We start from the raw sequence: 23,705 nt of genomic DNA, 5'->3' as shown, positions 1-23,705 counted from the left end.
ACCCACTTCACAATATTGCCACTCATAAAATACCAAATTATTTCCTTTGGGAATAAAATAAATGGCTATTTAATGAGGAGTAAAAGAAAAAAAACTTTTATTAAGTACATAAAATGAATTAAAAAAACAATGCTACAACAGATCCTATGGACAGGGTCATCGAAGAGCATGAAATTGCTATAGGAACATACAATTCATCAGCTTGAAAAACATAACAACACTTAAAAACCACAAAATAAGATAGTAAAAAAGTAAACTGGTTAATTACCAATGACTAAAGAAAACTAAAATAACTAAAAAAACAATATAAGATATCAGAAAGGGTAAAGTATGATTAATTACAAACAACAGCTGACATGAAATTTTTTTAAAATAGCAATCACTTCAGATACAGCAGACTGGGACAATCACTAGAGAAAAGGTAGATTTCACCTGATTCTTTTTGGACATAGAGGTTTGGACAGGTGAGAAGGAGGGATAAAGGATATCCTGAGTATTTTAATATATAAACGAAAGTATGGATGCAGCAAAGTGAAAATTGTATTCAGGAGTAGTGTTTTGCATAGAAAATGTTAACAGAGAAAAGCTGAATGGGCTTTACTCTTTTCAAATAGTCCTCAAAGCCTGGAGATGAGTAACATATCCATGTTTCTAGCTAGTTAAAAACATATTCTATAAAAAATACATCAGAAAGCATATAAAAACTATTACAAATTATATGAAAAACCAATCAAAATAAAAATTGGTTGACTGGAACAGAAAGGAAAGAAAGAGAGACAGAAATGAAAGAACTAAAGGGGAAAACCTGGAAGAAATTACTAAGTCAACCAATTTGCCATTCATAAAATACTCAAAAGCTGCATTAGAGATTCTCTAAGGTATTTAATTTTAAGTCATAGCTTCATACAGAACATGTAATAAAATTATAAAACTAAAGTTCATATTTTAAAATTACTTTATCATTAAAGGTAGGTAAAGTTATTTGATATCTTTGTGGGGGAGAGAGGATAATGGAGAATTTATTAAAATAATCAATGTGGTACTTCATAAGAAACTCCTAAACATACTATTTCATTTAAATCTCAGACCCCATGAGAAGTTACTTTACAGAAGAAGGAACATAGTCAATGAAGTATAGTGACAAATCCTAATATATATTACACCTGAAAATGCTAAGATTCAAAGCTAGTTTTCCAGACTTCAATCTGAAAATACAATTTCACTGTTGCCATTTGGTTTCTAATTTCATTACAATAAAACTTATAGGGCAAGCAAGTAGAGTTTCTAAAAATTATGAACAGTACCACTTGGACAAAATACACTAGTATTACATGGATAGCACACCTAGCCCTAAAGCAGTGACTGATACAATCTTCCATGCAATAGGTAAGTATTGGGTGTCATCTATATGCTAACCACCACTGTAGACACTAGAGATATAGTAGTTAGTAGAGAAATAAACAAAAACAGGAAAAAATCATATAGTGATAAGTATAATTCAGAGAATTATAATAAAGTTATAGGGGAACAATGAGTGACTCCTTAATACTGAGTGGTCATGGAATACCTTTCTATGAAGCTGACCTGTAAGCTGACACAGAGGCAGCCAACTGCAAAGCAGGAAGACCACCATTCCAAACAGAAGGCACAGCTAGAACAACCCTAAACAGAAATATAAAGGCAGTGTAGCCAAAACAGAGTGAAAAAGAAGCAGAGTCACAGATTTGGTGAGAGGCAGGTAGGGGATTTTTAAGTTAGAAGAAGCAGTTGGAATTTTCTATTCTCAATATGATAAAAGAGGGTAGAGAATAGCATTAATTTATTTATATTAAAGAGAAAAAAATATCAATTGTGTATAAAGAATACAGCAGAACAAACTTGGAAGCAGACACACCAGGTAGAGTTATAGTAGCCTAGGAGCTCTTAACCTTTTCCCCACCCCAAGTACCTGAAGGAAATTACACACTCCAACAAATAGCAGCAGTGGAGAAGAAATGCTGATAAAACTGCTTGCTCTTTCAGAGGATCTACTCTAGAAGGACTAGAGTAGGTAGTGTAGGTCGGTAGCATTCTCCACTGTTACTCTCAACTTCCCTTCTCTCATGACGGGACATTTTCTCCTTTCTTTGTTCTGTTCTTTTCCTCTGCCTAGCCTAATAGTCCACTTTGGATACTACTCCATCAGAATTAGATTTTTGTCTCAAAAAACCACTGAAATTACCTGAATTCAATATTCTTGGTACTTTAATAAAGTTCCGATTCTGGACAGAGGCAACTAAAAAGACATCTCCACAAACAGATTTCTAATTTGTCTTATATAAGAAAACTCTAAAGATAATGTAGACTATAATAGGCAACTTTCATGTAAAAAATTCAATTTTGACATGCTTTCTGGATCCAGGCAAATTTTTATCCAGTTTCAAAATAAATATTTAAAGATGAAATTCAAATTCCCAGCATATGAACACACTAAAAACATCTATGAAAATTAAAACCACTCTCTGGAATCTAATGAAATATCCAATTTTAGTTTATTTCATTTCTTTGAATCCTAAGATATTTCTTTGCTATTGTTTAGAAAGCACAGACTTTGAAATATACAATGAAGAGAAGTAGCAAGCTCACAAAAATGATTTTACCCCAAAATTGTAAGTTCTCAATTACTAACAGTAAAAATTAAAACTCATTTTTCAGTTTAACCAAACATTTCCTAACACTAATTCTTAGAAAGCAATCTGTGTTGCTATATCTATTCCTCTAAACAAAAACTCTTTATTGTTACGGCATGTTCATTAGGAAACTAAACTGTGGGCTGAAATGACTTTTAAGTCAAATCTCATTTTCTCATACAAACAACGTTAAAATAACAGGTATTTTCTTGATCATGAAACTGATAATTTTGGAAATCAATATAATCATTTAATCAATTATAAGTGACATACCTATATACTATAAAACATTTTAGAATGAAAAAAAAATCACATAAAATCAAACATAATATTATACAATAACATAGTGTATATTTCTAAGATCTTTTCTTGTTCTTCATAGTTGTTTTAACTGCCACAAATCATTAAGGAGCCTTCCACAAGAATATGGAATCCAGGACTTTTTTGGAAATATTTTCAATCACTTTCAAAAGAAAGACTTTGGGGGAAGACTCGGGTCATGTAAATGAAATGACAAGAAACAGATTCAGGAACGCCTTTAGTGCTATCTTTTCTTAATAAGTGATAACATTAGCAAAGGAGTACTGTGTATTCTGATGTTCTCAAAGATGTTTGCTATATTAAGACTGTGTCTCCTCAAAACAAGTTCTTCAATTTAAATCTTAGGTAGGCAGGTCTGACTTTAAAATCAGTGAACTAATCTTTATTTATCATAAAATTAATCATTTTCCTTTAACCTCTTCATTCCATGCTGCTATATAATGTCAAAGAACTAGAATCAGATCAGATCAGATCAGTCGCTCAGTCGTGTCCGACTCTTTGCGACCCCATGAATCGCAGCACGCCAGGCCTCCCTGTCCATCACCAACTCCCGGAGTTCACCCAGACTCACGTCCATCGAGTCAGTGATGCCATCCAGCCATCTCATCCTCTGTCGTCCCCTCCTCCTCTTGCCCCCAATCCCTCCCAGCATCAGAGTCTTTTCCAATGAGTCAACTCTTCGCATGAGGTGGCCAAAGTACTGGAGTTTCAGCTTTGACATCATTCCTTCCAAAGAAATCCCAGGGCTGATCTCCTTCAGAATGGACTGGTTGGATCTCCTTGAATACTAAAGGCTATTTCTCCTAGTTTCATATGATTAAATCTTTTATTATAAGGTTCTGTCATTCAGTTTTCCCTAGAATATTCATTAAGACTGCTTTTCCTTTTTAATCAGCTTTTTTGCAGTACTGATATATGTGTGACTATCAAGAACAGAAGTATTTATGTTTTTTCCTTTTAACTAAATATATCAGATTATGCTCTTACTGCATCAAAGTATTGTGTTTGTTTGTTTTTTTTTACGTGGACCACTTTTAAAGACTTTACTAAATTTGTTACATTATTGCTTCTGTCATTTACATTCTGGGTTTTTGGCCATGAGGCATGTGGATCTTAGCTCCCTGACCAGGAATGGAACCCACAACCCCTGCATCAGAAGGTGAAATCTTAACCACCCGACTGTCAGGGAAGCCTTTGCAGAAAATTTTTAGAATCTGCCTTTTGGAATTTCTTAAAAGAAAAATCTGTTCTTCAAATTACATAAAAAGTTATTTTCTTTTACTTGTTAGCCAAAGCAAGGTCAAGTTTTCTCAGTCATATATAATTTTTATCTTTTTAAAATTTAGCTTGTTTCTTATAACTCCCCATTTTTTCTAATTACTCTAAAAAGCTATTTGCAAATCAAGAGGTCCCTATTTCTACAGGAAGGCTGCAGAAACAAACTAAGGCTGAAAATAAGTTGATGAAACTCTTCCGAAAAGACACAAGACACTGGATGGTAACTTTATGTGTGTGAGGCCTGCCTTCTACCAGTAACAGAGGAATGACAGGGCGGTGTAAGCTGTCAGCACCTAAACATCTGAAATTATTGGAAATAAAATCACTTAAGGGAAAGGCTGCTTATAATCTTCTGGGATAGCTTTGAAATTGGATGTTTTAAACTACAGAGGTAGATTTAGTTACTTCTACCATGTTTCATTTATAAATGTTGAGAATGCTAAGATGGCATCCACAATGAAGATGGCAGGAAAGAAAAATTCATCTGGCCTGTTATACAGAGTGAAACAAGTCAGAAAGAGGAAAACAAATATCATATATTAACACATAAATGGGGAATCTAGGAAAACGGTGCAATGAACCTATTTTCAGGGCAGGAACAGAGACTCAGACCTAGAGAATGGACCTGTGGGCACAGTGGGGGAAGAAGAGGGTAGGACAAACTGAGAAAATAGCACTGACATATAAACACTACCATGCGTAAAACAGATAGCTAATAAGAAGCTGCTATATAACACAGGGAGCTCTACCTGGTGCTGTAATGACCCGGGGTTGGGGGTGGGGGCCGTGGGGAGAGCCTCAAGAGGAAGGGGATACATGCATACTTATGGCTGATTAGCACTGTTATACAGCAGAAACCAACACAACACTGTAAAGCAATTAATTTCTAATTAAAACTTTTTTTAAATTAAAAAAATCCATCTGACATAAGAATGATGGATTATAACCTTATACTAAAATGTGTTAAGTGCAGCTGAAGTCCTCTGTAACAAAGAACTGATCCCCCAGTCAGAAATGACCATTCTTTCAACAACACTTTCATCCCATATAATACTACTACAGTGATTTGTAATAAGACAGGTATTTTTCGCTCTGGATATTAAGATAGTCGAAGACTTTTCAATCACTACTATTGTAACAGGACTCATAACAAAAGTTTATTGACCATCACTTGCCAGTTCTCTTGAACACGCACATTTAATGTGAATAAATATTTAAACAATTAAAGTACATGTGATATTATGTAGTAAATATATAAATAAGATGCAATGAAAATTTAGAGAAATATGATAGAGGAAACCACTAAGTTTCTCAGTGAGTGGATGCATTTTAAAGGACATAATATCTGATCTGGATCTAAAAAATTCAGTAAGGTGAATTCCCTGGTGGTTCAATGGTCAGAACTCCACATTCTCACTACTTAGGGCCCAGGTTGATGCCCTGGTCAGGGAACTAAGATTCCAGAAGCCACACACTATGACCAAATAATAATAATAAAATAAGATACCAAGGTATTAAAACACACACACATACACATACACACACGTATGGTTCAGGACCAAGAAAAGCAATGAATGTAAGCCAATCAAGAGAGTGAAAGCAAATAGGTGATATCACTCAATTAAATTTAGACTAAAATCCTGTGGGCAATAAGGATCCATAAGGTGAAAGAGTTACTGATCAGAACCTCTGTGGGAAGATGGATAAATAAGTGAAAGGGATTGAACAACAAATGACAGAGAAACCTAACAAAAGGCTACAAATACTGTGGAATAAACATTAGAAACAGTAACAGCATGAATACATTTAAGAACTCATGGTTGGCAAGTCACCTTATTTCAGAATGGTATTTTCAAATCAAGAATCTATTTTTCCATTAGAATAAATTATTGAAAGTACTGAAAGAGTGCAAGGCCCTTTTGTTCGGATGAGTTGGGGGTGGGGGGGCGGGGCGCAGTTGGCCTGGGCCAGGTACGTCTTCAGGGAGGGGGTTCGACCAAGGTCACTGGGCTTGTTGCTTCTCTGGTCGCCACTCCCCTGGCTGGCCAGACAAGACTCGCCAGCAGTGCGGCAGCCATTCCTCTCGTGCTTGTGGGCGCTGCTCTGAGCAGTGTCACCCTTTATACCAGAAAGTTGGTGGGCACTGTGGGGAAAAAGAAAACCAGATCACAGTGGAGGGAGGTGCTAGAATAAGAGAAAGAAAATCTGTGGTGGAAAAAGTTCCAGATTGCCCAGTGGTACACGGCAAAGTGGTACACCTCCTGAAGTGGAAGGGGTTCTCAGAGGACAATGCATGGAGCAGAAGAGAACCTGGAATGCCCTGGCCTCATTGCCAAGTTTCTGCATTTACAGAAGAAAGCACACAGGACAAATAAATCAGAGAGAGGCAAGCGCAAAGCTGATTCTGATTCTGATTCAGAAAATAAGGTGGAAGACAGCAAACCGAAGAAGAAGAAAGAAGAGTCAGAAAACCCATGAGGCTTTGCCCAGGGTTTGGAACTGGAACAGGCTACTGGAGTGACAGACTCCAGTGGAGAACTCATGCTTCAGATGAATTGGAAAAACTCTGATGCCACTGACTTGGTCCCTGCCAAGGAAGCCAAGGTCAAGCACCCACAGATAGTCATATACCTCTATGAGGAAAGGCTGACTTGGCATTCCTACCCCTCAGAGGATGATGACAAAAACAATGACAGGAATTAACTCTCCTGAGTACCAGACCCTCTCACATCTGACTGTGGGTTTCAAGTGTGGGCAAGGAGGAGTTCTACTTGTCTTGACACCATAAAGATGGCTTGAGAAGATGTCCCGTGACAAGCCAGTATAGTTTCTGTGCTCTACAGCAGCCCAAGCGCTTTAAAGCTGTTCCATGCTACATAGTTTGCACACCCATCCCTGTGGAGGGAAAGAAGGGTCAGTGTTTCAAGGCAACCAATTCTGAACCGATTTGTTAAGAAGAACAAAGGCCTTTCTATGAAGGACAAAACTTGCAGGATGGGATGTGGGAGAGCAGGAAACATCCACAACCCACAGCCCCAATAGTGTGAACTCTGCAATTCTTACAGCAAAGCATGTGTACAGTTTTTGGCTAGTGTATTACTACTAGTGTATTATTTGGGGTGGGGCGGATGGGGTGCAAAAGAAGGGAGATAGGTTAGGATTACTTTTGTTAACATTTGGGAAAACAGTGAAACAAAGGAAAGAACCATTAATGATGACTGGATTCTGTGTCCAGTACTGCAGCCTTTCAAAAAATGTCATTGGCAACCTGAATGAGGATAGTGTGACACTGTTTAAAAGCTACGAATGCCTGAAACACAGAAGCTATGGTGTTCCCTGCCTGAGCTTAATGCTGTTCCCAACAATAGACTAAGCCAGTTAAGAAGTTACCAAAGCTGCCACTTGGGGGATGGAAACTGGTTGTGGAGGAAAAGTGAACACTGGCAGATCATTTTGTCTTAGAGGTGTTCATTCTTGAAACTGACAAGAAGACCCCTTCTTTTCCAATTATAAAGTTACAAATATCAGCTTCTCCATCCAAGCCACTAGATGAAATATTGTGGGAAGGGAAGAAGGTGGTATGGGCTTGCCTGGTGGCTCTGACAGTAAAGAATCTGCCTGCAATGCCAGAGTCCTTGGTTCAATCCCTGGGTTGGGAAGATCCCCTGGAGGAGGGGATGGCAACCCACTCCAGGATTCTTGTCTGGAGAATCCCACGGACGGACAAGCCTGGTGGGCTACAGTCCATGGGGTTGCAAAGAGTCGGGCATGGCTGAGAGACTAAGGAGAAGCTCAAGAGGGTGGTATAGGAGGTAGGTGAGTAGAGAAAGACAAGGGCCAGTGCTCATAGGGTGGAAACTCTTGGAGCCTCTGTTTTTGAACTTTGAAACTATTGGGGCACGGTTCAGTTACTGACAGTACAACTTTAAGAGTAGAACGATTTCAAAAGCCCTGGTCTCAAGAGAAGATTTAATTTTCTTACTGGGGCAGTGGTTCACTTTAAAATAAAATAAAATTTTTAATCATAAGAATTAACTAAAACCCAAACGCTGTCTTGAATCATGAGATCCATCAGTTCCTGACATCATAGAGACCTGAATCTAGAAACCCACTGTAACTTTTAGGCACCTGTTAGGTTTCTGTGAAAATTTTTGTTTAAATGTAAACTTCATATCAACACTGTCAGTTTTTGTCTTAATAAAACTATAGATTTATTTCTGTAAAAAGTACTGAATATATCCCTAAGAAAAGCTGAGAAAGGAACTGCTACTTTTTATTTTATAATTATCATTATCATAATTGTTTTGTCACATATACTAAAAATTAAATAACTTCAAAATAATTTCAACTGCATGTATATGAACATGAACTACTACTAAATGACCAAACTTAATTTCAAGGTAGTATATTACATATGAAATAATATTCATATATAAAGGTGCAGATCCACACACCTCCTACCATCATATATAATTTCAAAAATTCCCCACATAATTTCATTTTAATTGCTAACCTTCCTCTCTAGAGAACTCTTTTAAATTTTCATTAGCTTTGCTATTACTTTTAATTGCATTTACTGTGCAAGTCAGAAACCCAGATATTATCCTGAAAACCATTTCTCTCTTGATGACAGCCATACATCATCATTAAATACCAAAAAATTAACCTCCTAAATAATCCTCAAATCTTCTTCTACTCCTCTCCATCTCCAGCCTCCCTACCAAGATCAACTCCTACTTATCTTTCATAAGAATTCCTGTCATATCATCTCTCTACTGGTCTACCAACGTCCTCTCTCATGGCAGCACCCACCGATCACAGCAGTTCTCCACAATGCAGCAAAAATGATCTTTTTAAAACAAAAAAAGATCCTGTCAGCACCACCTGCATCATAGCCTTCAATGGCTTCACACTGCGTTCAGGAGGAAAGCAGGGAACACGGGTCTCGGCAGAACGTAGCCCCTTTCTTTCTCTCCAGCCTCCTCTTGCGCTGTCCTCCCTCTGCTCTCTCCCCTTCAGTTTCTCCCACTCACCAAGTTACTTCTCACATATCATTCTGTCAGAAAGGCTAATCTCTTCACCGCGTTAATGCCCACACTAACTCTTTCACACTGAAATTCAAACTTCACTTCAAGAAAGCTTTCACTAATTTTTCAAATCAAGTCAATTTTCCTGTTGTATAATCTCATAATATTATAATCTTTCTTTTGTGAGACTACTGTAATTTCTATTTTCTATTTACTTGTGTGATTACTTCTTCCTCCAATTTATAAGCTTTATGACAGTACCCATCAAACATTTTTTATAATCCAAAGTATCTTTACCACTTATATCAAAATTTGTTAAGTATGAAAAAATATAACCATGCTGCAATGTATTAAAGCAATACAGAGTATATAGAAAGAATGCAAAATCTTCCCTCCTCCTCTCTAATCACCAGAAGTAACCACCATTACTATTCTATTCTGTATTTTTCAAGACTTTTCTTAAGAATTATAGTAAAGTATTATCTAAAAATTGTACTTTTTACAAAAACTGAATCACATTTAGAGTTGCCATATTTAGCAAATAGAAATATAGGCTGCTCAGCTAAATCCAAATTTCAGATGAACAATGAATTTTTTATCATACAAGTATGTACTAAATATCATTTGTTGTTTATCTGAAGTTCAAATTTAACTTGATATCCTATATTTATCTAACAAGTTTAATCATACTGATTATACCTCCAATAAGGAACTATGAAACTAAACAGGAAGAAAAAGGCTCGTTATTCTCAAATATGTAAAGCATTCTACATTCCTTAAAAATAAACTTCCATTTTCCTTTCCATGAGACAAAAATGGTCTATTTTAAGTATGAAAAACTGGAAGCCTGCTGAGAGTTGCAAATTTTCTCAAAGTAACACTCAAAGCTGAGCAACCTATATTTCTATTTGCTAAATATGGCAACTCTAAATGTGATTCAGTTTGTGATTCGGCAGAAACTTTTCGTGGTATGAAAAGACTCCTGTAATTCAACTTTGTATGTATTTCAAATATATAAACTATATATCACATTTTATCATTAAATTTACAGGATAAACAAAAATAATTTATACTTAAAAATAAAACATTCAAATCATTCTATGAATAAGTGAAAAATAAAGACTTTTAAAAAAGCTTCCTCACAAGTAATGAATCATGATGACTGAACTTTATTATTCTATGAAGATAAAATGATATGACCATTCTTATATCATTTAAACCAAATTTCAAAATGTTAATACCAAGCCTCGTTCTCTGATCAAAATCACCTTGACATTTAGAATAGAGTTGTTTTAAATGGTTCCACAGGAGAAACAGCATCATCTAATTATGTCCATGGTGTTTGGCATTGCAGAGGTAAAACAAATAACTTTTGCATGTCATCTGAAAATATTTATCTCCATAATCACTTTATTTAGTAATCATGATTTCATCTATGATCAGAAATGTGATAAACATGGGCTATAAATAGAGTTTATTTTGTTAGATACTTTAAAACATAAGACTATTTATTTGTTAATTATACTTCAAAAAAGCTGAAGGGGAAAAAAAACACCAGTATAAGACCATAAAATTAATCTTAGCACCACATGGAGAAATCTTATGACATGTACTTCAGAGGTATTATTGGTTCAAGTTTGACCACAGTCAGTCAGCAGATTATAAAAATAAAATGATAATTCTCAGGTATAGGCAATAATACCAGTTCAGTCAATCCAACCTTATAGAAATGAACAGGGGCAAGTTATATAATGACCTGAACAACATTTCCTAACATAAATTGAGGGTTATTTTTTTTTTAACAGGAAAAACAGTTAGACCTAAAGTTAGACCTAAAACTTAAAAGATTATTGAAAAGTCTTGCACGAGTGAATAAGGAAACATGCACAAGATAATTCATGACAGCATGTTTTGTAATTTAGGGCAACAGAAAACTACTAAAAAATGAAAAAACAAGTGGTACACATTCATATAATGGATTAATATAATCAGAGAAAAAAATGAATAAACTATAGTTATACATAAGTTGAGTAAGAAAATGAAGCTGGAAAAAGAATATAAATGGAATGATATGTGTGGCAGCTAACGTTTGCTCAGTAACATGCCACCCCAAAACTGAAGAGTGTTACAACAATTAACATTTATTTGGCCTCTTATTCTGCAGGTCACCCACTAAGGGTGGCCCCAACTGGAAAGTCCACCTGGAAGCCTTGATGGATCTCAGTTGAGGCTGATTCTGACATCTGTGATTAGTTGCCAGGTTAGAAAGAGGCTGACTGCCTGCAGAGTACAGCACCTTACCTTTCCTCAACATGGTCTCTCATATTCTTGTTCAAACTTGTTCACATGGTGGTCTCAGGGTTCCAAATGTAACAGAAAAGCAAGCTTCAAAATGTAAGTGTTTTTCAAATCTCTTTGTCAGGTTTACTAACGTCCTTTCAGCCAAAGCAAGTCATATGCATCAGTCAAATTAAAGAGATGTCCCTTCCGCTTTATGGAAGGATCTACAATGTGACAACTTGCAAGAATAACAGGGATGAGAGAAATTTGTATCAAGCTTTATAATTTACCACAATATCACTTATACAATATTACACAAAAGAATACTCTGTGTACTGCTGAATGACACATGCATACACATGCTGCTGCTGCTGCTAAGTCGCTTCAGTCGTGTCCGACTCTGTGCGACCCCAGAGATGGCAGCCCACCAGGCTCCCCCATCCCTGGGATTCTCCAGGCAAGAACACTGGAGTGGGTTGCCATTTCCTTCTCCAATGCATGAAAGTGAAAAGTCAAAGTGAAGTCGCTCAGTCGTGTCCGACTCTTCACGACCCCATAGACTGCAGGCACCAGGCTCCTTGGTCCATGGGATTTTCCACGCAAGAGTACTGGAGTGGGGTGCCATCGCCTTCTCCAATGAATATATGTACAGTAACACTAAATGCCAGGTTCAAGATAGTGACTACTCTTGGCTGGAGAAGGGAAATGAGAAAGGGAAAAATAAAGAGAGAGCTTTAACTAAATTTATAGTTTTTCCCTGCATTAGCTAAAAGAAGGGTTTATGAATATTCTTAAAAAAAATAAACTATTACACCTTTTAGCATGCTTAAATAAAAGGAAATTCCTATAAATTAAGGGACTTATAAAAATCCATCAACACATATTACTAAATACAGACTTTTTTAAAAGCTCAGTGAATTAGAGGATCAATTTTCCATAAACTGCATAATCAAAAAAAAAAACCACAAAGACATTAAAACAGACAGATAAAATCTGTTTGGAAATAAAAGCTGTTAAAAGATATAGATGCTCAAAACAGGTTACAAAATAGCCCCTCAGACAATTCAGTATCAAATATGGGCCAATAATTCAAAATCACAAAAATGAGAAAATAAACTATCATGATCCATGATCAAAAGGAAACAACAACAAAAACAGACCTGAGAAAACTTTAAATAAAGAATTAGTAAGTGCAGATGACAGTATAATAATGTTTGAATTAAAGAACAAAATGCTGGCGAGGAAAATTTAAGAATCAATTATAATGAAAAAGCCTAGAGAGCTGAAAGAAGTTCAAAATAAATTTTTAAAACACTGCCTTCACTGAAATTAAAACACAGAGGATAAGTTACAACAGCAGATCATACAAATTAGAAAGAATTCATACCCTGAAAAGTTATCAAGAGAAATCACTCAGAACATGACACAAATTACAAAACATTAAAAATATATGAGGGATATAGAGACAAGAATGACAGAATAATAGTATCCAGTGTATGTTTTATCAAAATTGCAGAAAGAGAAAAGTTGGGAAAAGCAATACTTAAGGAAATAACAACAGAGAATTTACTAGCATTGCTGAAAGACAAAATTTCAGATTCAGAAAGCAAAATGATTCCCAAGTAAGATAAAATGAAAACCACAGCTAAATGAACGGGGGTTAGATTACATAAATTAACGGCAACCACAAGACAGGAAATGAAGAAGAAAGAATAGACACATTACCTAAAAAGGAATAACAATCAGATTAACAACAAGCTTCTCAAATGAAAAAAGAAAGTAATTATCAAGGCAAAATTCTATAACCATATAAACTAACATTCAAGTCTGAAATAATGATAAGTTAAACAGGGCAAAATTTTCTGGGTGACTTCTTAGAAAAAATAAACTTACGAAAACTAACTCAACAGAAGTAGGAAATATGAATACTGAACCTTCCATAGGTTTCCCTGGTGGCTCAGATGGTAAAGAATCTGCCTGCAATGCAGGAAACCTGAGTTCAATCTCTGGGTCGGGAAGATCTCCTGGAGAAAGAAATGGCAACCCACCCCTGTATTCTTGCCTAGAGAAGTCCATGGACAGAGCAGTCTGGCAGACTACAGTCAGTCCATGGGGCTGCAAAGAGTCGGACACAACTAAGTGACTAACACATACACACACACAAACCTTCCACAGGAAATGAAACAGTAGTTTAAAATTATTTTTAAAAGAGCAAAGAAGAGTAGGAGCAAGAAGAGGAAGGAAAGGAGGAAGGGTATGGAAAAGGGGTTATAACAGCAGAAAGACAAAAACACCAAGGAAAAAGGGAGGGGAGGTAAGATGGATGGGAAGAAAAGTGGCAGGTAGGACTGAAGAGTTCTAAGGAAAATTCCACAAAACTTTTTAAGGCCATTCCAATCTTTTATTTTTTTTTATTTATTTATTTTTTGTGTGTGTGCTTCTATAATTATTTTATTTTTTTTAATTTTATTTTATTTTTAAACTTTACATAATTGTATTAGTTTCTAAAAATCAAATTTTAAAGTTTTAATTATTCGAGTGTATAAAATAAATTTCTAGGTACTGCCTTATCTATCTCTCACAACATTTGACATACATTATTTATCGTTTAGTAAAAATAAAAATAAATCATGATGAAGATGGGTTTGCTGCAGGACTGAAAATACAGTTTAATAATGGAAATTTCACTACCTGATTAAGATATCAGCAAGATATATATATTTATATCACATCATATTTAATATAGTTATATATCACACTCAGGGATTCCCAGGTGGTGCTAGTGGTAAAGAATCCTCCACCTGCTAATGCAGGAGACACAAGAGATGTGGGTTTGATCCCTGGGTCAGGAAGATCCCCTGGAGTAGGAAGTGGCAATTCACTCCAGTATTCTTGCCTGGAAAATTCCATGGACAGCGGAGCCTCGAGGGCTACAGTCCATGGGGCTCCAAAGAATTGGACATGACTGAGCACCTATCACACTAAATGGGAAAGTATTAGGGCTCTTTTAAAAATCATGAAAAGAAGATGCCGACTACCACTTCCAATGCTGGAAGCCTAGAAAGTGAATTAAAATACAAATAAGAAATAAAAGATACTAAAATTATATGCATAGGGTATGATAAAAGAGACAACCGACCATAAACTCACTCACATAAACGTAAGACAAAAAACAGACAAGTTTGATAAAATTTCCGTTCAAGTCCAATTACCGATTTTTCTGGAACATGAAAACCTAAATTTTAAAAAATGTATATGTATGATATGATCTCATCTTTGTTAGTCCAGAAAATAATGCCTATTATTGACCCAGGTGCAGAAAGCCCTAAGGTGTGCAGCATTATCATGTGGCATCAGCCAATCGGCCAAGGGGAACATATGCCAGTCTGAGACCAATGAGTACATCCACTCTGACCTGCTAGAGAAAAACACTGTTTACAACTGACTGAACCAATCCTTGATCCTCTCAAGAAGACTGTATATGGAAACCTGAACAACCCTAGCCAACCATGAGACTTGAGCTGGGTAAGCTATGTCTATGGCTACAGCCCAACTGCAAGCCAGGCAGAAATGCCATGGCCCATATGATTCATCAGCAGTAGGGTGTCCCAAATTATCATACCGTCTGCCATTCACTGTGACCACCTCATCAAGGCCAGCTAAGGGGAGACAAAGACCCATACCAGGCTAAGGACATGAATCAGGAAGAATACACATTTCTGGCAACCACGGCTTCCAAGTATATACAGTATGGGCCTCTAGAGGCCTGGATCCAGAATCACTTACTGTATCATTTGGGAAAATCACATACCCTGGGATTCTTCTGACTGGCACTTACTCCCACGTGCCCAACAGTGGTGACCTGTGGGACGTCTGCAATGGAAATGGGGGTGCTGGAGCTCTGGATGGCACATTAGGAAGTCCACTGAAGTTCCCCAGGTGACTGGTTGAAAGTGATAGGCATGCTCTCCAGTTACTCCAATGTAACTGCTAGTGTCATTTATGCTTATGAGAACATCACAGTCTATTAAAACAAAGAAGTGCCTCAAAAAGGAGTCTTAGCTGCCCTAAAGGGATAAACTGTAATAGTCAAATAATGTTGCTACAACGCTGATTACAAATAGGCTCAGCTAAAATCCTATTGTGGCAATCATTTCACAACATATGCTCAATCATGCTGTACTCAGACTTATACAGTGATATAAATTATTTCTCCAAAAAAAAGGGGAAAATATGAACAATGTTGATCCCCAAAACAAGGCTTTTTAAATACTTTATAAAAACAAACAGTAGCTAAGCAAACTGTCAGTACTTTACACTTAAGTTAATTTTACTTCTGTAAGCCTTAGAGCACTGAAGAATTGATGCTTCTGAACTGTGGTGTTGGAGAAGACTCTTGAGAGTCCCTTGGACTGCAAGGAGATCCAACCAGTCTATCCTAAAGGAGATCAGTCACCGGTGTTCTTTGGAAGGACTGATGCTAAAGCTGAAACTCCAATACTTTAGCCACCTCATGCGAAGAGTTGACTCTCTGTAAAAGACTCTGATGCTGGGAGGGATTGGGGGCAGGAGGAGAAGGGGATGACAGAGGACGAGATGGCTGGATGGCATCACCGACTCGACGACATGAGTTTGAGTGAACTCTGGGGATTGGTGATGGACAGGGAGGCCTGGCATGCTGTGATTCATGGGGTTGCAAAGAGTCAGACACAACTGAGCCACTGAACTGAACTGAACTGAAGCTTTATCATCTCCTGTCCCAAACAGATAAATGAGTTTAATCATACTATCTATTCCTTACTCTGAAAAGGATACAAAAAATTAGAAGAAGTTCAACAGATGTACAATAACATTATCTATGATTAAAGATACTGAATGAAAGCATTTTTAATGCTTTAGAAAGAAAAGTGAAGGAACAATTCTCACCAGGAATAATATAAATTTTCTTTAAGACACTGAACTTCATCTAATGACATAACTGAAAAGAGGACTGAAATAGTCCAAAATTGCTTCTTAAGGCAAGGGAAGAAAAAAGAAATTTCTGACTATTGGCTTTTAGTCAGTTACCATGGGAACTCAGAGATTCCTTTTTCTTTTTCTTTAAGTTTTCTCTTAAAAGCCACTAAAAGAAAAAATATTGATGGTTTCTGTTCTGTTTAGAGACAATTGTGACTAGGATAATTAATATTACGGTAGCAGCTTGTATCACTATGATTTCCTTCTAACTCCTTCTCTTTTCAACCCAGCACTCCATTTTCCCACAACTTAGATGTTAGGAGACAATCAAAAATCAAAATACAGGTGATAATAGTTGAATATTTAAAACAAAGGAATAAAGCAGGGAACATTCAGGAAATACAATTAATTCAGACTGAGGATAGGATTAAGGGAAGAAAGAGGAGATGACAACAGGAGAAATAATGCAGGAGCTTGTGCCAAGGGGGAAGAAATAAGGATCTTGAGTGCTGCTAAGAAAGATCAATCCTGGGACTTCCCCGGTGTTCCAGGGGCTAACACTCCATGCTCCTGATGCAGCAGGGACGTGTTTGATCCCTGGTCAGGGAACTAGATCCCACATGCTGCAACTAGAGACCCTAGTGCACCTATTAAATAAATAAAAAATCAATACTGTTCTGATTCCGTCTACTCAGTACCTGAGACTTTGGGAAAGGCACTTGATCCTTCTGAGTGTCAGCAAAATACCTACTTCCCTGCGTTGTTTTGGGCTTCCCAGCTGACACAGTGGTAAAGAACCCGATGCCAGTACAGGACACTCAAGAGACGTGGGTTTGATCCCTAGGTCAGGAAGATCCCCTAGAATAGGAAATGGCAACCCACTCCAGTATTCTTGCCTGGAAATTCCCATGGCAGAGGAAACTGGTGGGCTATAGTCCATGGGGCCGCCAAGAGGTGGACACAACTGAGCACAGTGTTGTTTTGAGGCTTAAGTCAGATAATGGAAAGAACATATTGGACAGTTTGCTCAACAAATAATTGCTGAGTACCTTTATGGGATACAACAGTGAAGCAAATAGATAATTTTGGTGTTCATGGAGTTCACATTCAGGAGGACCAAATAAATACTGATTTTCAATCAGAGAAGGCAAAGAAATCCACATATACACTTGTATATATAATAAATTCCCAAGATTTAATTCTCCGTTCTCTTGCAAAGTCTCATCCTTCAAATAAGATAACTAATTAAACACACACAAATTCCATCACTGGGCGCTGACTAGTACTTGATATTCTCTATGTACGACCATAAAAATATAACAATGCAGACAGTACTATCACTGTTTGCATTTTATGTGTGATCTACAGGTTTTAATATGGGATACTTTTACTTTTAAAAAACAATTCCAGCACAGTTACATTCTGAAACAGTAGCCCTAATATAACTATTCCAAATAATCTGTCCATATTTTAAACCCCTTTCTAAAATCCTAGGGAAATACTTTTAAATAGGCATCTCTAGTAAGTTAACATAAATTACAAAATAAAACACACATGCTGAAGCAGTGGTTCTTAAATATTTTGGGTTGTCGCAGTTTGGAAGGTATGACTGGTACCTAGTTGGTAGAGACCAGGGATGCTGCAGAACATACTAAATTGCACGAGACAGTCCCCAGCAATAAAAATTACCTGGTCCAAAACGTCCACAGAACCACTGCCAAAAATTATTTTGCTCTAAAAGAACACTGAAGGTTAGTAAATTATTTACTGACAGAATCTCTGTGCTGCAGTATGTCATTAGATTAGTCACAATGATAAGAGACATTATTTAGTGAAATCCCATAGGAAATATTGTCAGCACAGAACAGGAAGCTAAAGATCACTGAGAAAACTTAATGGTCAAATTTAACATAATCCACTACAGCTGATGGCTCAAAACATGGCTTCAAAACTTAAACTGGCAGTAACACTGCAAAAAGATCAATTTTATTTATAATCTGGAACTAACAGGGTTTTTCCCCTTAATGCAGATGGATTTCCTTGAACCACTAACAACATGCATTGGATATCAAAGCAAAAAATGTAGACATAAAATTTAGATCAGCATTCCCTAAGGTGATTTTGTCAAGCAAACAAGAAATATAGATCACACTGTTCCTTAAAAATATATCCTTTCAAAATTAGTCATTCATTTTACTAGTAGTATAGAATCTAATTACAGTAGCTGCTTAAGTAGTATTTATTAAAATGAATGATATTTAAAACAATATGCCCCCAAACTAAATTACAGGGTTTAGAATGCTCAAAAAATGTCAAAAGATTGAAATTTTCACTCAATATGTTTCACATAAAACTGGTAAGATAATACTGCCCAAGGAGAAAAGTCCTATAATCCAAGAACAGCCTAACTGAATGAAAATTTAGAAGTCATCCCAAGCTAAACTTCTCAAAGGAGGGTTTTCCCTCCTAATTATATACCTAATTAAAGGTGAGCATTCTTTGGCATTGCCTTTCTTTGGGATTGGAGTAAAAACTGACCTTTTCCAGTCCTGTGGCCACTGCTGAGTTTTCCAAATTTGCTGGCATATTGAGTGCAGCACTTTCACAGCATCATCTTTCAGGATTTGAAATGGCTCAACTGGAATTCCATCACCTCCACTAGCTTTGCTCGTAGTGATGCTTTCTAAGGCCCACTTGACTTCACATTCCAGGATGTCTGGCTCTAGGTCAGTGATCACACCATCGTGATTATCTGGGTCGTGAAGATCTTTTTTGTACAGTTCTTCTGTGTATTCTTGCCATCTCTTCTTAATATCTTCTGCTTCTGTTAGGTCCATACCATTTCTGTCCTTTATCGAGCCCATCTTTGCATGAAATGCTCCCTTGGTATCTCGAATTTTCTTGAGAGATCTCTAGTCTTTCCCATTCTGTTGTTTTCCTCTATTTCTTTGCATTGATCGCTGAGGAAGGCTTTCTTATCTCTTCTTGCTATTGTAAAGAGACATTACTTTGCCAACAAAGGTCCGTCTAGTCAAGGCTATGGTTTTTCCTGTAGTCATGTATGGATGTGAGAGTTGGACTGTGAAGAAAGCGGAGCGCCGAAGAATTGATGCTTTTGAACTGTGGCGTTGGAGAAGACTCTTGAGAGTCCCTTGGACTGCAAGGAGATCCAACCAGTCCATTCTAAAGAAAATCAGCCCTAGGATTTCTTTGGAGGGAATGATGCTAAAGCTGAAACTCCAGTACTTTGGCCACCTCATGCGAAGAGTTGACTCATTGGAAAAGACTCTGATGCTGGGAGGGATTGGGGGCAGGAGGAGAAGGGGACGACAGAGGATGAGATGGCTGGATGGCATCACTGACTCGATGGACCTGAGTTTGAGTGAACTCCGGGAGTTGGTGGTGGACAGGGAGGTCTGGCGTGCTGCAATTCATGGGTACGCAAAGAGTCGGACATGACTGAGCCACTGAACTGAATTAAAGGTGAGCCATTCTTAAAATTCTCTTCTCTAGATAGCTCAAAGATGATGTTGGCTACATTTTTTAGCAAGATCTGAAAACTGGAAGTGAAGCGGCAGCCATGTATTTTTCACACTCAGGTGATACTGTTATTCATGCATGTTGTTGCTTATCTGCTGGCTCATCAATTTGGCACAGGCAGCAGCTGCCCCTTAACCCCAGCTTTTACCAAACCTCCTCTTTCAACTTCTCTGACTCCTAGGCCAGGAGCATTATTCATTGTGAGCTACAAGAAGAAGGATATAATATTCTCTCACAAGATAACTATATTCATCAAACTAGGAAAGAGTGAGAGGGCAGTTTCCAGTAATCCTCACAGGTTCCCTTTTGTCCTTGCTTCCCTTTACTTCATGTCAACATTCCCTTATTGATTTTCTGCCTTGATGACTTTGGGTAACAGCACCAAACATAGAATGACCAACTCCCACAAACTGTTTAAACAGCTCCCAAAACTGAGTATGGAGAAGTCTTTATAATAAATCCTTCAAATGTGTATCTCCTAGTGGTCTGCTTCTCTGATTAAACCTTGACTAACAGAGGATTTCTGCAAGGTGCCCTTTATGTTGTTCAAGCATATTCAATTACAGTGTAAGTCCAGGAAAATAAGATGTATAAAACTCCTAAGAAACATTAACCATTTGGATAGTAAATTTTAAAATATCTTGAGATACAAGTAGAACTCATAAAATATGTGAGGAAGCAAGAAGCTACTGAAACAGAATTCGCAAAATATTTTAAATATAGGTAGCAAATTAGCAATCTGTTAGGGTAGGGGAGAGAGAAAACACATAAATGTTGCATGCCACAGGATACAGGATGCAAGCAGTGTGGACTGTCCTACTTACATTTTGACCTATGCATGCTGACTGACTTATCTTTTGAGAAGCCTTTTGCTTCTCATTTGTGTTCTAATTAATCTTGATAGTGTTCTGATGCAATATTTTACTTTTATTTGACTTGTAACCTGCTTTACAGACTTTATTGAATATTTAGAACAAAGTAAATAGGTGTGCAAGGACTTTGTTAACCTGATGTTTTAAGAAAAGACAACTACACACTGTAAGACCTCACTTAAAAAAGTCTAACCACCAAGTTTGTTTTTTTAAGATACTCAATATGGTTCTCTTATATTGAGAAAATCTGAAAAAAAACTTGGTATTTTGATTCTTTTTTATTTCTTCCAAAGATCTATTACTATTAGAGAAGACATAATTTATGAGCTGATATTTAAAACATATTTATATCAACTCCCTCTTGATTTACGTGAAGCTTAACATTTATTAGGATGGACAGAATCAAAGTAGAGAAGTTCAATACTGATATTGTGCTGCAGCAGGGGACATACACAAAAAGTCAATACCAATTAAGAGCTTTTAATACAATCTGGAAATGAGTAATTTCATCCAAGATATTTAAGGGAGTGAAACAAATGGTTTATATAGGTATTACACCCTGAAGAGGATGCTGTTGGCTCCTCTCCAGCAGCCACGCTTCTCTTCCTTCTGAACAGAATCCCAAACTTTATGCAAGAACCCGGAACTGAATGCTACCTCCACTTTAGGTCTAAGCTTGTCACGGCCATTCCATCCAGCTTTACAGGTTTTGAAGAACCTGAACTAAAGCTGATCAACACATGGTATTCCATGGCAATTACTGGTTTAAACGTGGGCATGTGGCTGAAGTCAACCCAATCACATTGAATGAAAGAAGAGGGTTTTATTCCACAGGGGGGTAAAAAAGTATCTGACTGTCTATCTAGCACAAGTATAATGTTAATTTAAATTAACAGAAGTTCTTATATTCAAGGAAATGGTTCTTGGAATTTAAAAAGAATTAAAATTTTGTAAAAGAATAATAAAAGGATTGAATCTACTAAACAGAAACCTGTCTTCAAAGTATGAGACATTTCAAATTTGAGAAAATAATACTTTTCAAAACTATGGATATAGTTAATACATTAAGGCTGAATAATCCACTAGTGCAATTTCCATCTTGAAAGAAAAATCCCAATATTTTCATTTAGTCACTGATTCAAACTGAACTGGGCTGACTCAATTTCACACTGCTACTGTTTTTACCCATTTATGTTGGTTATAATGCTGTATTTCTTCTTATCAAACACCACCAATTATGATATACTATTATTTCATACATCCATAGAGCTGAAGCACCCCAGGAGTACATCTTTGTATAAGACTTAAGATAAAATAAACCCTCTTAGTTTATAGAAAAAGCAATAAAACTCATGAAATAGCCTTTACTCTGAGTGAAGGGTAGGGGACACAATCTCTGGAAAAAATTTAAACCACAAAACAATACTCACACTGTGAAGACAGTCTGAGTTTATACTAACAATGAAATTCAAACATCACCTAAGAAATAACTAATATAAAGTGGTCTCAGGTTGATGATGTCTGAGATGACTGGAAGATGCAAAAACAAACTCCCTTTATAGGAACTAGACTTCAACTGAGAACAAGGGTAAAAATAAAAGACCACTTATTTTAAGAAATGCTAAAATCTGCGGGGGGCGGGGAGGGGAGGGGAACTCAAAAGTAACTCAAAATTGATGACTTATGGTATGAATTCTGTGTGATAAATGATACATCTGTAACAGACAAATACATGAAATTTAATTACAAATATGGGGGCCTATGCAAATACTTTCATTTACTGCAACATGTAGCTTTAAATCTGGCTGCTGCTGAAGTCATTCTCACCATCTATTTTCAGCAAAATAACCATTTCAAAATAGATGAATTTCTAACATGCATTCACTCGAGTCTTCTTTTCAACCATCTTGAACTAACATATGGCTAAAAGCAGCTGAGTTTTATCCTACATGTTCTTCTCTTTGTAACTATAAGATTCTGGCCAAGGAAGAGTGAAATGTTAGGCATCTATCTGTATATAATTTAACTGTATTATATTTTCTAGATATTCTCTAATCAGAATTTATTTCTTATAAGAAATTTTAATTTCAAGTTCGTTTTCAACTCTTACAAGTAATACCTTGGTTTGTCAAACTGAAAATTTCCATTTTAAGCAAAATCATTTTCCCAGACGAATCTGCTTTCAACCAACTGAGTAGGAAGAAATTCTGCCTTATTCCTAATTATTTAAGCTTTTCATAAACTACTTACTTACTCAACACCTGGAAACATTCACATATCAGAGAAGACACAGTCTTTGCTCTCATGAAGTTTAGAAGCAAACTGAAAACAGGTTATACGTCTCAAAGCTTATATGTGAATAACACAAGTTTATTCACTCAATATATATACTGAGTACCTGTTGTATATATGTCATGGAACATTTAAGTGTTTTTAACCAGGGTTTCTCATCTGAACCATAAAAGACATAAAATTATTTGAGACATTATCTTCTCAATACTTCCAGGTATGATACACAGATGCACAGAAGGGAATCCAGTAGAGAATAGATGAAAAGGAAAGATGATGATTAAGATATATTTTTTCTTTCAATAAAATTAGTGGAAAAGATAAGTAACCCAATCATTAAAGTACACTATAGGAACATGGGAGAACGGTCCCCAAAGCCATTTCCTATGGGCAACATATAATTTAATGAGGGGGAAATATCCAAAGGAAAAAAGATTATTTTCTTTGAAATAGAAAAGACCTTTAAACAAATG

The 23,705-nt window shown here is 36.5% G+C and overlaps 1 protein-coding gene and 1 pseudogene across 20 annotated transcripts in view; one reads left to right on the top strand and one right to left on the bottom strand.

Annotated features, from left to right (window-relative positions):
* Positions 1-23,705, bottom strand: part of VPS13B (vacuolar protein sorting 13 homolog B) — an 848,142-nt gene that overhangs the window by 526,347 nt on the left and 298,090 nt on the right. The window contains exon 20 of one of the 20 annotated variants that reach the window (XM_044928334.2): positions 5,093-6,411. The exons of the other annotated variants lie outside the window; for them this stretch is intronic. Within the exon in view, the coding sequence (XP_044784269.2) occupies positions 6,389-6,411 (23 nt within the window). The 3' untranslated portion in view covers positions 5,093-6,388. Of the gene's footprint in view, positions 1-5,092; positions 6,412-23,705 lie in introns of those variants that run through there. 20 annotated transcript variants of the gene reach the window in all.
* LOC102389280 lies at positions 6,437-6,971 on the top strand (annotated as a pseudogene).

The sequence above is a fragment of the Bubalus bubalis genome, chromosome 15 (assembly GCF_019923935.1).
Source record: "Bubalus bubalis isolate 160015118507 breed Murrah chromosome 15, NDDB_SH_1, whole genome shotgun sequence".
NCBI lineage: Eukaryota > Metazoa > Chordata > Mammalia > Artiodactyla > Bovidae > Bubalus > Bubalus bubalis.
The sequence above is the reverse complement of the archived record's forward strand: the minus strand, read 5'-3'. Positions and strand labels throughout refer to the sequence as shown.